This window comes from Letharia lupina (assembly GCF_014066315.1).
Source record: "Letharia lupina isolate WasteWater1 chromosome Unknown contig_7, whole genome shotgun sequence".
Taxonomy (NCBI): Eukaryota; Fungi; Ascomycota; class Lecanoromycetes; order Lecanorales; family Parmeliaceae; genus Letharia; species Letharia lupina.
The window spans coordinates 241,350-256,254 of record NW_023502976.1 but is presented as its reverse complement, the minus strand read 5'-3'; the positions used below and the strand labels follow the sequence as shown (position 1 = coordinate 256,254).

The 14,905-nt window shown below is 50.4% G+C and overlaps 6 protein-coding genes across 6 annotated transcripts; 3 read left to right on the top strand and 3 right to left on the bottom strand.

The window, feature by feature from the left end:
* Positions 1-736: 736 nt before the first annotated feature.
* HO133_009527 (uncharacterized protein) lies at positions 737-1,582 on the top strand (the record flags this gene model as incomplete). The annotated part of the gene is made up of 1 exon (XM_037300388.1): positions 737-1,582. The coding sequence occupies one exon, from the start codon at positions 737-739 to the stop codon at positions 1,580-1,582; it is 846 nt and encodes a 281-aa protein (XP_037154236.1).
* A 701-nt stretch (positions 1,583-2,283) lies between these two features.
* Positions 2,284-2,894, bottom strand: HO133_009526 (uncharacterized protein; the record flags this gene model as incomplete). Its single annotated transcript, XM_037300387.1, has 2 exons — positions 2,284-2,411; positions 2,726-2,894. 2 exons carry the CDS (start codon positions 2,892-2,894, stop codon positions 2,284-2,286), a joined length of 297 nt encoding a protein of 98 aa, XP_037154235.1.
* Positions 2,895-5,311: 2,417 nt separating this feature from the next.
* On the top strand, positions 5,312-5,830 carry HO133_009525 (uncharacterized protein; the record flags this gene model as incomplete). The annotated part of the gene is made up of 1 exon (XM_037300386.1): positions 5,312-5,830. One exon carries the CDS (start codon positions 5,312-5,314, stop codon positions 5,828-5,830), a length of 519 nt encoding a protein of 172 aa, XP_037154234.1.
* Positions 5,831-6,960: 1,130 nt separating this feature from the next.
* On the bottom strand, positions 6,961-7,446 carry HO133_009524 (uncharacterized protein; the record flags this gene model as incomplete). The annotated part of the gene is made up of 2 exons (XM_037300385.1): positions 6,961-6,975; positions 7,033-7,446. The coding sequence occupies 2 exons, from the start codon at positions 7,444-7,446 to the stop codon at positions 6,961-6,963; spliced, it is 429 nt and encodes a 142-aa protein (XP_037154233.1).
* Positions 7,447-8,416: 970 nt separating this feature from the next.
* On the top strand, positions 8,417-12,906 carry HO133_009523 (uncharacterized protein; the record flags this gene model as incomplete). Its single annotated transcript, XM_037300384.1, has 10 exons — positions 8,417-8,561; positions 8,612-9,407; positions 9,477-9,580; positions 9,636-9,733; positions 10,977-11,206; positions 11,250-11,411; positions 11,464-11,537; positions 11,595-11,705; positions 11,762-12,515; positions 12,600-12,906. The coding sequence occupies 10 exons, from the start codon at positions 8,417-8,419 to the stop codon at positions 12,904-12,906; spliced, it is 2,781 nt and encodes a 926-aa protein (XP_037154232.1).
* A 475-nt stretch (positions 12,907-13,381) lies between these two features.
* HO133_009522 (uncharacterized protein) lies at positions 13,382-14,723 on the bottom strand (the record flags this gene model as incomplete). The annotated part of the gene is made up of 2 exons (XM_037300383.1): positions 13,382-14,491; positions 14,580-14,723. The coding sequence occupies 2 exons, from the start codon at positions 14,721-14,723 to the stop codon at positions 13,382-13,384; spliced, it is 1,254 nt and encodes a 417-aa protein (XP_037154231.1).
* Positions 14,724-14,905: the final 182 nt, after the last annotated feature.

Here is a 14,905-nt window from a genome sequence, read left to right as displayed (position 1 = left end):
ATAATTTGTTATTGCTTGGGGTATAATTTAACGAAGGCCTTAAATAATAGCTTTCTGATATAAGAGAGTTTAATAAAAGTAATAATAGCGATAAGCTTACTAAGCGTCTAATAATAGTCGTCGACTTGATTATTAATAACGGTGGTATTTACGCTGCGCAACGGGGCGGGGTTCGAGGCGAGGTTTAACCCCCGAAGCTTACTCCGCCCCGCCCCGTCACGCAGCGTAGTGATATTGTTAGAAATTATTCCTTCGGGGGCCTTACGGGGTTTACGAGACCCGGAAAGGGTGTCTGCAGTATGAAGTGCGAATATCTATCTCGGGTATGGCTTTCTAGCCTAGCGGTAACTCGACTCCGTTTTTATCTGATAGAATTCTCATCAAATGCGGTCGGAGAAACTCTCTTATTCCTATAATCGAATAAGCTAGATCGCGGATTATCCCCTTCGTAGTTTGAGGCCACTTTAATAATTTATCAAATCATACCCTAAGCAATGGCAAATTACCGAATCATACCCCATATTTGGGTGTGATTTGGTGTAGGGGGTATGATACAATTTTGCTGAGTTGATCAATCAACATACGCCTTTCTACTTAGGCAGCAGACTGCATCACTACACATAGTTCCTTGCTCTCTGACAGTACAGTTTCTAAGTTGACAGATACAAGCTGTGAATCTCTCACCACAGCCACCATTCTCCACCTGATCCCAAAATCCAGCAGCACTCGCCAGCAGATGGCTGAGACCAGCACCGATCCAGCACCAGATCATGCTGGGGCCGCATACCCCAAACCGGCAGGCTGGGAGTACATGACCCATGAGGAACGATACGCCGCCCTAAGATCCGAGCCCAAGCCCGACTCCGAATATCTTCAAAAAGCTCTCGCCCAGGCCAAACAAGATGTCCTGCGCGACGAGCGCGACGAAAGGAAAGCAATCACAGAAGCACGCCAAATTACGGTCCTCGCCGATGCGCCCCACTTCACAATCTCCCTTACCGCCCCGCCCACCCTTTCTCTGGCACAAGGCATCTACCCAATTGCAGCAATCCTAACATACACTTCCGATCCCGCCTCCACTACTTTCACTACTCAAGCCGCTCGTCCTGTCCTTTTCCGTCCTTGCTACGGTCCACTCTCACCATCCGCCCCGAATGAAAACTTATATTCCGTTTACACCACCCCCACCTGCACGCCCGAATGTCGAATCCCGCACGTCCGACCTAACGCCTCCATACGCCCGCCCCGCGAAGCCGATGGCAGCTTTACCAAAGAGCTGGAAGTCACAAGCTGGGATGGATGGGAGGAAGCACACCTTGGAGACACTGTGAGGAAGGAGGTGGCAATGGGCTTGGACGAGAGGAGTGGGTGGAGCAAACACTTGGAGACGGGGAAGAGCTATTGGCTGCGGTGTGATGACGCGGGATTTTTGGGAGTGGGGAGATTGGGCTTGGATAGGTATTGGCGGTATGGGGATAAGGACAGTATGGAATTGCCGATGAAAATCAAACTAAGGGATCCGGAAGCAGTGAGCATACCACTAGAGCCGAGCAATGTGGTAGAGTTCCAGGTGGTGCAATGAGCAGCTGCATGACTGGATGACGGCAAGGTTGCGAGCGCGGCCTCACTGTGTTGTTCGCGGCGAGATGCACCATCGTAAAGGCAATGGCAGCGAAGTCCATACGAACACGTAACGTTGAGAAGCAACTTGGACGCAGCAGGCTACCGCTCTCTACCTTACCCAGGGACGAGAAAACCAAGGGAAAAAGATGCCGAAGATGACCAGAATTCATCTCGATCCGTCAAACACCACTTATTTGAGCGACCGGAAAACCGTGGCAAAAGGAAATCCTGGGAGATGAACATCACTCACTCAGGATCAGAAAGTATAGTGACCATCTTTCATGGCCCTGTAATCAGTCACGGTGGCAGCCAAGCCATTGCTGAAGTAAGGCATCAAGCTTCATGGCTGAATCCAGGCATTTTCAAGGATATTGTTTTCAATGTGGGGAGAGAAAAGCCACTGCAGAAACCAGCGTGTCCATATCATGTTCGGTGTATCCAAAATTCCCAGCCCTCGTCTCCAATGTCTACTCCTTCTGCAGGGTGAGTTAACGAATCATATCAAGACTACCGTAGAGGCTATCATCCTCTACCAGTCGCTTTATTACGTGTATCATGGATGTGAACTATCAGCATTCTTCAAGTAGAGATCATAAAATTTACATCATATTCATGGCGACAACATCGTGAAATTGAACTCTGTTGGCACATCATGTAACATCACACCACCCACTTTGATATTCTGCCAAACGACTCATACGCGCTCATCTCCATATGCATTCTCCCACTTCCTATTCCCCATCGACCAACTTTTCCCGTCCTCATCACCTCTCGGCGACCAACTACGGCTTTCATCATCATCATCATCATCATCATCATCATCTCTGTGGCGCAGAGCACAACAGACCCTGACCCAACTACACCATCCCATCAGCCAACCATCAACACACCGAACCTCTCCCCGACAAAAACCGGCCGCAACGTAGAATAGACAAGAACTCACAAGATCAAGCGTGCAGCACTGCGCCTCCTGTCCGACATCCGCGCAGATCTGCGTGAAGTTGGCCACGTCGGTCGGCAACGTGGGAGCTGCGTGCGCGGTCAGAATGTTTTCCCCGCAGTCAGAGGAGGAGTAGACGAGTGGTGATTTGGGGTGGCTTACGGTCTGCGCACTGCAGGTCCGCGAGGTTGAGGACGTTGACGGCGCAGCAGTTTGGGGTGGCGGAGGCGCCGCTGCAGAGGAGGGGGGCTTGGCGTTTGGCGTTGCCGGTGGTGAGGGAGGTGGTGGTGAGGAGGGTGAAGGCGAGGATGGCGGTGGTGGTGAAGTGCATGGTGGATTGTGGGGATGGCTGGGAGGCTGGTTGGTGATTGTTGTTGGGCTTGAGGATTGGTTGAGACGATGGTGCTGGATGTGTGGAAAGAATGTGGGATTTCCGCTGTTCTTTATGGTCGTTTGCTCAGGGGGGTTCTGCATTGGTCTAGCAGTGGCATCAATCGCCGGGGACGCCATGACGATAGTGGGAATACACTCATCCTCCTCTAGCACGGCCGCTACGAATGTGCTCGGGGCTTTTTGGCTCTGGTCATGCTTTCTTCCAAGTTTTGATGCTGGCGTCTCTGCGGAGATGAGACACGGTTGTTGGATGGTGGTGATCTAGCCTAACGTCCTCAGCTGGACTAGGTTTCTTAACGGTCATCACTGCCGATGTTTGGTGCTTGGACAGGGTCTCTGTGACGGACTTGGATCGAGTGGGGAGACAGAGCCGCTTTTCCACAAAAGTCTTGGTGAACGACATCAAGGATGATGACGCGGGTCCGTCTTCGGTGCGACTGCACACTGACGCGTGTCCATGATCGTGCGTGTGGGTTGCATGCATGCTGTCAGATACTATCTGGGTGCTTGAGCCTCAGCGCTTGCCGTACATCATGTGAAACCAATGACAAGCGATTGCAATCCAAAACGATAGATGTTTTGGACAGGGCACGTAGCAGGAGCTTCTGTCTCTAGGCCTTCGTTTCCGGAGTAACATCCTGGTCAAGGCCTTGCTTCTTAGTGTCTCCAGAAGATTATCGAGCGCTAAGACACATACAGTAGGCAAACAGGCACTCCGGGAACAAGGAATATCGCATTCTAGATGAGCTCGAACTGTTCAATCCTTCCACTGTCAAAGTATTATCAACAAATCAACATAGCAGAGCTCCAGCAGAGGGTGGATATCTCAGATCCAATCCTTCCGCGTGTTGAGTGCCTAGGAACACTTGAGAACACGTGCACTTCGACCCTCAAGTGTTCGATAGATGTAAGGTCACACAGTGTGTGAGAGCTAGATAGAGATATGTATTGCTATCCTAGCCAGACAAGGAAAGACGTTCCCATAAAAGGAGCTCTGTCGAAGAGCTGCTGTGCAGCGTTTCCAGGATGTCTCAATAGCTGTTAAATGACAGTACGAAGACACATCGCCAGACGACATGCAGAGAAACTCCGGACATGAATTCCAAGTTCAAGTCATGACCAATAGCAAATAAGTTCTCTTCACGACTGGGGCTAGGAGGTCGTGTTTGTACCAAGAATAGTCAGGGGAAAGATTTTAGGGCAGGCTTTGCCGAACGTTTGTCCGTGAGCCAAAACAGAAGGTCAAGACGTTGACCCCCGAAGCCGCTTACAAGATCTCATCAAGATGAGCGTCCATAGAAGCGAACAAGCTTCTGAGAGGACCTTTGTTTATGGTCGAAAGGCATTCATAGATAAAACATGGTCTACAGGAGATTTTCCCAAGAAGACACTCAACTGTCTGCAAAAGCTCCATAGGATTACAATGGCCGTTTAAATAAGGTACAAAGGTACCTTTCAAGCCACCAGGGTGGAGGCATCCCAAGCGGACAAGGATCAAGAACCCTTGAGGCATGTCTTCCCGAGGAGTCGAGATGCTAACTTGACGCCAAAGCCTCTTCTGATCTGACCTCAGGGCAAGGAGCCGGACTAGTAATTGTTCGACAACGTCTTATAGTTGCAAAGAGATAATGTCTCTCTACCTGGTCGTCACCTCATATGTTTCTGGAGTAAAGTCAGATGGCAGTCTCCAAAATCTTGAGCTTTCACAAGACCAAGCGCTAGAGACCGTCGACGATCTCGGGAAGTTGAGTATTCGGAGTCCCATCGTCAAGCATGTTTCTCAATTGGCCTCGAAGAAAATGTTGGATAGCCGTTGCAAGGTCTTGATGATGGTCGATTTTAGGGACTAGCCGCCGGCGCAGCCGCCCAGAAACGGGTTGGGGGCGGAGGACCACTTGAAGTCTCATGGCTGAGGGTAAGGATGGTCATCCAGAAGATTTACGTCTGCCTGCTGCTCGATCCTTGCGAGCTGCAGGTTGACTGACCGTAGCTCGGTGGCTAAAAATGATCGGCCATGATAATAGCGTCTGTCGATCACGCCGTGTTGCCTTACGCTCGAATTGCCCCACATGATGTTGTACCAGTATCAGGAGTTCTTTCGTGAAAGCCATACAAACGTTTTTTGACCTTTCATCAGAAACCTCGTCTAATTGACGACGACCTCCAGTGACTGAGGAACAATTGAGGAACAGACTAGAGGTCACTCACTGGATGTGGGATTGTCTTCAGTGAAAATCCCTGCATCCTTCTCTGCACCGAAGGGCTTCCTCCGATGCTGGCATTTCCTGGCGACGACCTTCCTTCCTTACGCATCGTGAGCCGGCGAGACAATCCAATTTCTCCTCCCTAGCCGCCATGTCGGGAACTTCAGCACAACAGGCTTCCGACCTTGCCTCTCTTGTCTCAACCTTCAACGCGCTCCCGCGCAACCAGCTCTCGCCTTCGGCTTCTGTGCCCAACCACTGGCACGTATCCCTCCGCCAAGTGCCCCTCCAGCCCCCCGGCCAAGTTCTTTTCCTTATCAGTCCTGCCGCTCGCTACGTCCATGTCGAAGGACCTTTACCACCCAGTTACACCAGCGCCACTACAGAGGTGAAAGCAACAATATGGTGTATGCTGTTGCTGAAGGCATTCAACCAGGGCTTGGGTGCGACTGAAGAGCATAAGAGAGCGGGTGCGATCGTGGGTCGGCCGTGGAGTTGGGTGTGCAACGATGCGGAGATGGCTGGGGCGGTTGGAGAGATGCTGAGGAGCATTGGAGTGCTGGCGCCGGAGGGGGTAGGATTGGCTGGGGATGAGGAGAATGGGATTGCCGATGAGGAGTGGAGCCGGTTCTTTGGAGAACTGCATAATACTATACGGATGGGCGATTGAGGTCGAGAGTCGCAAACGATTATTCTTCGGATGGTAGACTGAGCTCAAGCAGTCGAAGTCCTTGTTGGAGGACGTTCTTTGCTTGCAGATGGCACATCAAAGTACAACGAGTAGATAGCGGCTGTTGATTGAAAATGTCTGGTAGCTGATTCAGCCCCAGAGACGATGTCGAAAAGCCTCCGGTCTGCGCCCATCTAAGAGGATGAGAGGTTTGTAGATAGTAGAGAAGTTGGTCAGATTCCACCTTTTCTTACAAGGAGGGACATGACTTTGAGGATCTTGTCATTTACGCAGCACAGGGGGGCCATTCGGATCTCATACGGTTTAAGATTGAGAAGTGCCAAGTGGAGCCTTCGCAAACGCTTCAGAGCCGAACTATGAAGCATGCTGCTCATCATGGCCACCAAGAACTTATCCTCACGGCCTTGGATAATGGAGCTCAAGTGGACTATACTGGTTATGGAGAACATCTAGAATATCAAGTGGTGAGCTAGCCGCTTCGCATGGCCATGAAAAGGTTGTCAGACTACTTCTAGAATGGGGTGCAAATCATCTTCGCAGAAGGAGAAGAGAGATAGCATTGTTCGAAGCTATGAGACGTGGATACCGATGCACTGTGCAGGCTTTTCTCGACCACGGTGCTGACTTGAATGTCCTAACCTGTCGGCGCGGAATTCGGAATCCTTTGGTTGCCGCATCTATATATGGGCATGCAGATGTGGTACAAGTCTTGCTTGAGAGAACGGACATGCTTCAATGCAGCAAGTTTGTCGGTCGACTGGCAATTTGCTGCGCTGCTCGGTTGGGGTATATTGCCATCGTACGCATGCTCGTTGAGCAAGGTAACGATCCAGACTGGCTTTGTGGCAACGAAACCCCAATGTATCAAGCACTGACGCATGGGCAAGGTGATGTTGTCAAAGCACTAACCGAATTGGGAGCTGAGAAAATAGAACTGTCAAACTTCAAGTATGCCAACAAGCGTGACTACGCCATTCGACGCCAGAAGCACCCTTTGCACGTAATACTAGGTTTTGCCGGCTTCGAGACGCATCGGGCTCACAGGCTTCGAGCCCTTCTGACACATCCACACTTTACAATTCCGTGGTGATTTTTGGTGCCCATCATGCTCAGACATCGGGATCCTGTTTGAAAGTCAATTCATTTCGTGGTTTTGATCCGATCAAACGAATGCAACCTACACTATCCTCTCGAGCCAATGGTCCTACCGCATCGCAAATATTCTGTCTCAAAACTTCTACCAAGAACTCCGTCCTCTCCGACCCACTTCCAAGTACAACCTTAATCCTGCACCGCTTCTCTACTTCGGATATCGTGCATTTCGTGGTGTTTTCCGGGACCCAAATACCCCATCGGCGTGCTCTTGGCGTTGGGTAGCCGAAGTCGTCTTCGTTGGAGTCGCTGACGGACTCGCAGTGTTGCCGGATGAAGTACTCTTTCGCTAGTGCGTTGGCAAAATTGCGGGAGAAAGTGACCTCCTCGATATGCGTGGTCTTGTGGAGGGGGACAAAGGTTTCTTCGTCGTCGGGATCACGGTAGAAGCGAGAGGATTCCGTGACGACGACAGGGTAGCAGTTTTGGGGTCGCGAATCCATGATAGCGGATCAGTTCAGTGAAATCGTGTCCTTTGATTTTCTGTGAAGGAAATGAGAGAAAAGGCTATTGGGAAAGAATTTAATCGTGGGCCCACTTTTGTTGAGAATGTTAGAGTTGGATTTGATGGAGGATGAAGGATTGATTGATTGCTATGGTAAGTAGGCTACTTATATACCATGTGAAGCCTATGCCAATTTGCCACTATGAGGGGTAGCATAACACAGTGAACAGTTAGACTATGCTTTGTTTAGAAAAGCTTTTCTATCTTTGAAGACCATTAAAGACTATAAGGAAACAGCACACAGCGGGGATACTCTTATTATACACACGAAAATACCCAGAAATCGGTTCTATGACTCAACCCATTCTACTAGAAGATTCCACCCGAATTTGTTCAATCCGTGGGTGCGTTTTCCAATCCGATTTTCGAATAAGCGAAGCAATTACCAAACACCGACACTTTTCGCTCAAGCTCTTTAAGCGAATAGTGGCGCCTCAGCTTGATATACACTACAACTCTCGATATCTACCCGTTTTCGCTGTCTCCGGCAGGTGGTTGCTTCACCAGTGCTCGGCAACCGCATCTGGGCCAATCAACATTAGCAGAGATGCTATGGCGGAGAAGGCTTGGAGACATTCATGGTCTCTGGCACGTGATCAGCCTGCATTCCAGTGGCCACCATCAACAAGGTCACGACAACAGAATGCGTAACACTCGATACTGAAAGACGAGCCGCGTCTCTAAAAGCTGGGAATGGATCAAGTATACCTTGCGCACTGCGAGTGACACCTTCGGGTTTTTGAGTTTGGAATTGGGTGGCTTCAGTGATACCTGTCTCCACGCTCCCTAAGCACATTTTTCCAGCAGGTGCAACTGTCCCTTTGCGCGGAAAATCACGACCTTGATCTTTTGTCAATTCTAAACTCCATTACGACCAGATCTACTTCTTGCAAATAGTCTTCCGCACCATGGGCATTATAGTCTCAATTCCTCAAATCGAGGGACTCAGGACTGTTCTGCCCCTGTCCTCTACGACTTGTTCTACCTCGTACGCTTTCGATCCTGCCCAAACCAGTGATTTCGCTGTCTCTACCAGGAACTTCGATAATTCTAGTAAGTCACTGCACAGTCCTTGGTTGTAATCTAGCTGACATAAGCCTAAGATATCGAAAGTACCCTTGTCGTTACCGTTGCCGCCGCCCAGACGGGTGAGGTTCCGTCTGCAGATGGGACTGATGTTATATGGGTCAGGCCTTCGGACTTTACAGAAACAGTCACGACGTATCTAAGTACGGAGACCGTGACGAGCACGATCAGCTCGACCAAATTGATTACTGCCACGGCTAAGGTTGTAGCGAGTAATTGCCCTACCACCACAGCCACAACTTCGGATACAATTAAATTAACGGCCTTAACTAAGGTCTACACTTCAGAAACTGTGGGGACGCCAGCACACTCAAGTCCGCCACCAGTTTCGTCTGACTACGGCATTCCTTCGTCGAGCGGGTTACCTGAAAATGGAGCACATGTCATTCAAACCTACATCTCGATTCTCTCAAATCCACGAGCAGATATTTCTTCTGGGTACGGCACATCCTCATACAGCAGGCTACCAGGAAGTGGAGCACTCTCTCCTCAAAGCTCGCTCTCTAGATTTGTCACACGATCAACCAAAAGTCGCTCCTCAACTTTTGTCTCTGGAAGCGAAGCATCCACACTTCACAGCGTAATCGCTGCCATTTCAAACAAACATCCACCTGTGAGCAAAAAACCCCCTGTCGCTACCGTGCGATATACGCATCCTACTCGCGCGACTTCAATGTCCCAGCTCGACCGAGGAAGTCTTACCGTTAGAGGACACGGTGTTGCTTACGGCGAAGCGGACTACACACTGTCATCCAAGGGCCCATCGGTAGACGTGACATACCATGCAACAGTGACCGGGACCGAAAAACCCTCGTGCGTCTCCTCAACAAGAAAATTGTGTCGTGCTCAATGCCTCTTTTTGAGCTAATACGCTTGATACAGAACTATCCCAGGTCCAATTTACTGGCACCATACGACAACTTTGACGAAGACCGAAGATGTCACGACTACCACTGTTTACACAAGCGCAATCACGAATCACACGAGTACTACCACCATTACAACGTTGCCAACCCGCTGCCTTACCAGCAGAACATCAAGTTCGAGCCCAACTTTTCCTACTTCTTGCACATCAGCAATCCCCAATCCAGATCCTCCCGCAAATGATACTTGCGCAGAAGACGGCCTACTGGAATACAGTAATACCTTACAGCCGCCTGATACCCTCGAAGACTGCGCAGCTGCATGTCTCGCAGACCCCAGCTGCCTTTCTTTTACGTTCATACCCAGTGAAAGCAAATGCTATACATCGCTTTACCCCCTTGCGGACTCTGCATATGCTGGAGTGCAGCAGTATCACATTTACAACTACGATAGGGATTGTTATTCGTGTTCGTCGTAATGAGCCTGAACACTCTCAGCAGTATCGGCGTTGGCATCAGCGGCTGTAGCAGGCAGGCTGCCAAAAAGAAAACGACAGTCTGGACCGCCAAACCTCTTGTTCTCACGTCAGTCTAACGTGAATTTTTTTCTCTCTTTTCACGGTCGAAATTACCACAGAACAAGCGTTGGATGGCTTAAAACTTCTTTGTTGATGCTATTTTGGTCGAAGTCTTGAGTAGTCATACCCGTTTCAGCTGCCGCTTTTCTTGACCCCTTGTCTGTTAGCCAGCAGAAGCCGGGCACCTACGCTTTTGATGGCCCAGCAAGGGTCAAATGAACGCGCTTAACCCGATGTTGTTGTTTTGATGAGCGGCTATTAGTCCCAATGCGGAAGAGAGACAGGCAATTGCCTTTTCGGACCTTTCTCGTGTCTCGATAGATTAATGTATGACATTCATTATGAGGCACGCTATCACATTAATAGAAGTGGCAGTCTGAGGAGTTGAAGTCCTTCCGATTCCGCATCAAACTTGGGCGTCAAGCCGGGAGAAAGTGTCGTCCGTAAACAATTCATCTCAACAATAGAAGCTCCCGTATTGAGTGCCACTTGCCTACTATCAATGTTGATGTTCCAGCGGCCAGACGGCAATGAGACTCGCTTACTGGACATGCTACTGCATCAGACGTGGGCTGGGACTGTGCACTCAGCTAGCAATTCATCAGCTCTTCGGCGGTAGAGTCAATCGTCTGACTGATACTTCTGCATCTTCTATAACATCCTGTTGTAGATTGCGAGGGCGGCCACCGGAATCACTTCTCGGCTAAATGCGGTCCTAAGGCGCGGCTAAAAGCGGCAGACTGCCACTTCAACAGACGCGACTGACATCTCCCACGTCTCTCGTAGTCTCTCGTAGAGTACACCACAGTCGCTAGACAGCGAGCTGACGCAAGTGCGATAGGGAGGCGCTCTGAGAGAGCCAGTGTAATAATGCTTGAGTCATGAGACCACCAACGTACCTTGGGTCTTCTCTTTCCAGATGTGGTCTCCGCAATTGCCAGTTGCGAAGGCAGAGGAGAGCAATAGCAACCCACACCTACAAACATCATGCCACCGCTATCTCAATCCTCCCTACCAACGTTGACAAGTCTTCCGCCCAATATCAGAAAAATGACCAACACATGGGCGAAGTCATGGCGCGGATGCAGGAGCTACACAAGAAGATCGAGGGGGGAGGCTCGGCGAAGGCCAGGGAGAAACATATAGCCAGGGGCAAGATGCTGCCACGGGAGTATGTACTCAGGGCTGCAAAGTTCTCAGGCTGACTTGGCCAGTCGAGTCACCGCCCTGACTGATGTCGGAAGCTCTTTCTTGGAGCTCTCTGCTCTTGCTGGACATGAAGTCTACCCTGGGGACGACGTGCCCGCTGGCGGTATCATTACGGGTGTGGGGAGTGTACAGGGTGTACAGTGCATGATTGTGGCCAACGATAGCACGTATGCCAATCATTGCCGCCGAGGTCAAGGTCAACGTCTGAATCTATTGCAGAGTCAAAGGAGGCACCTATTACCCAATTACCGTGAAGAAACATCTTAGAGCACAAGCAATCGCCCAGGAAAATCGTATGCCCCATAAATGGGGGCCATGTGATCTTCGCCAGATATACTGAGACATGCCAGGCCTCCCATGTATCTATCTCGTCGACTCGGGCGGCGCAAACCTCCCTCACCAAGCGGACGTTTTCCCTGACCGAGACCACTTCGGTCGCATCTTCTACAACCAAGCTCGAAGTACTTCCTCCCCTCCCCATCCCTCGCACCCATCCTTCCTCGCTAAAAGCTCCCAGTGTCGTCAATGAACATACCCCAAATCTCCGTCGTAATGGGCCCATGCACCGCCGGGGGCGCCTACGTCCCCGCGATGTCCGATGAATCCATCATCGTTGAAAACCAAGGCACGATATTTCTCGCCGGACCTCCCCTTGTCAAAGCAGCAACTGGCGAGATAGTTACGGCGGAAGAGCTGGGTGGTGGGAAACTGCATAGCGAGGTTTCTGGCGTGACGGACTATCTCGCTGTGGATGATGCTCATGCTTTGGTGCTCGCAAGGAGGTCTGTTGGGAATTTGAACTGCCCGCGTACCAAGAACAAGGTTGTGGTGTTCAAGGAACCGCTATATGATCCGGAGGAGCTGGCTGGTATTGTTGGCACGAACTTGAAAACTCAAATTCCGGCCCACGAGATCATCGCTCGCATTGTCGATGGTAGCGAATTTGCCGAATTTAAACGCGACTATGGCACCACGCTCGTCACTGGCTTCGCACGCATCTATGGCCAACAAGTTGGCATTATTGCAAACAACGGCATCTTGTTCTCCGAATCCTCCCTCAAAGGCGCGCACTTCATACAGCTCTGCTGTCAAAGAAACATCCCTCTTGTCTTTCTGCAGAACATCTCAGGTTTCATGGTGGGCAAGGATGCAGAGGCAGGTGGCATCGCGAAGAATGGAGCCAAACTCGTGACTGCGGTTGCTTGCGCAGATGTGCCGAAATTTACGGTGGTCGTTGGGAGTAGTGCTGGGGCGGGGAATTATGGCATGTGGTAAGTCCCTTACCCCTTCTACTCATGCCTTACTCCCAACCCGGATATATGTGCTAGGTAGGCCGTGCTGATGAGTAGATGAAGCGGCCGAGCCTACTCCCCTCGCTTCCTCTGGATGTGGCCCAACGCCAAAATCGGCGTCATGGGTCCGCAGCAATTGTCCTCGGTGATGGAGGCGGTGGGCAAGACGGTAGATCCGGAGTTGAAAGATCGCATCGAGCGAGAAAGTGATGCCGTGTTCTCGTCCGCAAGGCTGTGGGATGATGGTGTCATTCCGCCTGCGCACACAAGGAGGGTACTAGGGCTCGGCTTGAGGGCTGCGATGGGCGCTGAGGGGGTAGGATGGGAGGGTCAGAGGGAGGGGAGCAGGTTTGGACTTTTTAGGATGTGAGCGCCTAGCTGTCACAGATATGGATATGACCGAATGGTTGGAAAATATGCCATGTGAGATCTGATTCATGACTGGGCAACCATTTGTTCATGTCGTTGAACCATCCCTAGACCGCCAGCGTCTCCTATTGTGGTCTCCAGGGAAACGTTTGGCTCTTGAGCTTGTCCACAGTCGCTGCGTTTACGCTTCTAGAGCGGCTGTGTCGTTGATGCTTGAGGATGTCGGAGCCTATGGTGTCTGCTACCAACGCTTGCAACGTGTCGATGACATATTGGAATTGGTCGTGTCAACAGCTATCCTACCCTCATTATGCATAGATACTGAATGTTTCATCAACCGATTTCCGGTTCGATTCTACTCCACGTAAGCAAATCATGAGGACATCGAACGAACCCCTTCCAATTAGCCATTTCACACCATATCACTGCAAATACAAGAATTTTCCAACCACGCCCCTTCATGGCGAGACTCACGCTCACAAATGGCCAATTCCCATAGCTTTGAGCAGCCTGATACCACCCAGCCCCTTGATCTGATACCTCATTTCCCGTCTCATCGCAAGAAGCTGCTTGTCTTTGTACGCTTCCTTGGTCACCAACTTCAACCCCTCGCACAGTTCCTCCACTGCCTGTGGGTGTCTGCCCAAACGCGCGCTCGCCGTTGCCTTCAGATAAACTAGCTTTGCGTAAGAGTTCTCGCGTCGCATCGCCCTCCCGTTGGGGTCAAACCGTGTGGCATCGCAAGCCCACAAATGGACATCTTCAAATGCATCGAGTCTGTAACTTGTGAAGGCGAGGCGAACTACGAGGGTTAGATACGTATCGACAATGGCACCCGGCAGTTCAGGATGGAGTGCTAGCCATTCGGTTCCCGCAAGCCTGCATCGTAGGCAAGTGGTTATGAGCTGTGAGAAGGCCAGTTCGTAGACTTTCACTGCGCCCTCGAGATCATTCTGAAGGACATATTCATGACCTTTATCCCTCAACTCGATCGCTGAACTGAAACACTCCTCCACAGCAGGTGCCATACGGGACACTTGTTCGATAATACTAGCGCAGTATTCCGTGTTCGCAGGACCAGTGATCGCGAAATGAGAGACGCCGTGGAGTACGGTGAAAGGTTCCAGCAAGCGGCGTTGAGATGAGGTTCGAGCCGGGGTTTTGCTAAGCATGTCATCAAACATACGGTGGATGGTGACTCTGAATTCGTAGTGCTTAAAAATACTGCCAATGACGGTGTGTTGGATTAACAAGCTCTGACAGAGGAGCTGAAGATCAGTTGACGCAATGACGTAACATGGCTCATATTCTTGACTCTTAATTCTGAGTGCGGTATTAAGACGATCAAAGTCCACTGACATAGCACAGTGTCTGAAGGTCTCTGCTTTGCGACCTTTAAGAAAGACATGTATGCCTTTTAAGTTCATCAGACGTCCGAGGTTCTTTTTGGTGCTGCGGACTCGAACGAACAAATTTTCGTGATACAACACTGTAGAGGCTTCGTTGTGGACCTGGCGGCTTGTTTGAAGGATGGCGGGCTCCAAATGATAGGCATGGCCAGGCCAGAGCTTCGCATGTATTGGCAACTGAAGTCGTGTCAGCAGTTGAATGTTGAGCTCGGCCAAAAAGCGACGGAGTCAATTAATACAGACGGTTATAGGCCATGAAACTTACTTGTCGGGAGACCGAAAGATGTTTTGTGTATTGAGTGGAGAGTAGGTTTCGATAGACCTCGGTCCGGATCTCTATTGGCAGCCGCTTCAGGAAAGGCGCTGTTTGGATGTTGCAGTTCTCCATGCTTGACGCTTCAGGGTCCATGTTGCAGACAATCCGAAGTAGACATGAAAAATGCGATTTTTTTTAAATAGTGGATTCTGCTCTAGGTGTTAAGCAAATGTGTCGTAGGACTGCTTGATGTTTTGAGAAATGAGTCTTAGTCCGACCGATTTTCGACTAAGGTTTTAGCATCTCATGCGAAAAGTCATCACTTTGGAGTGTGT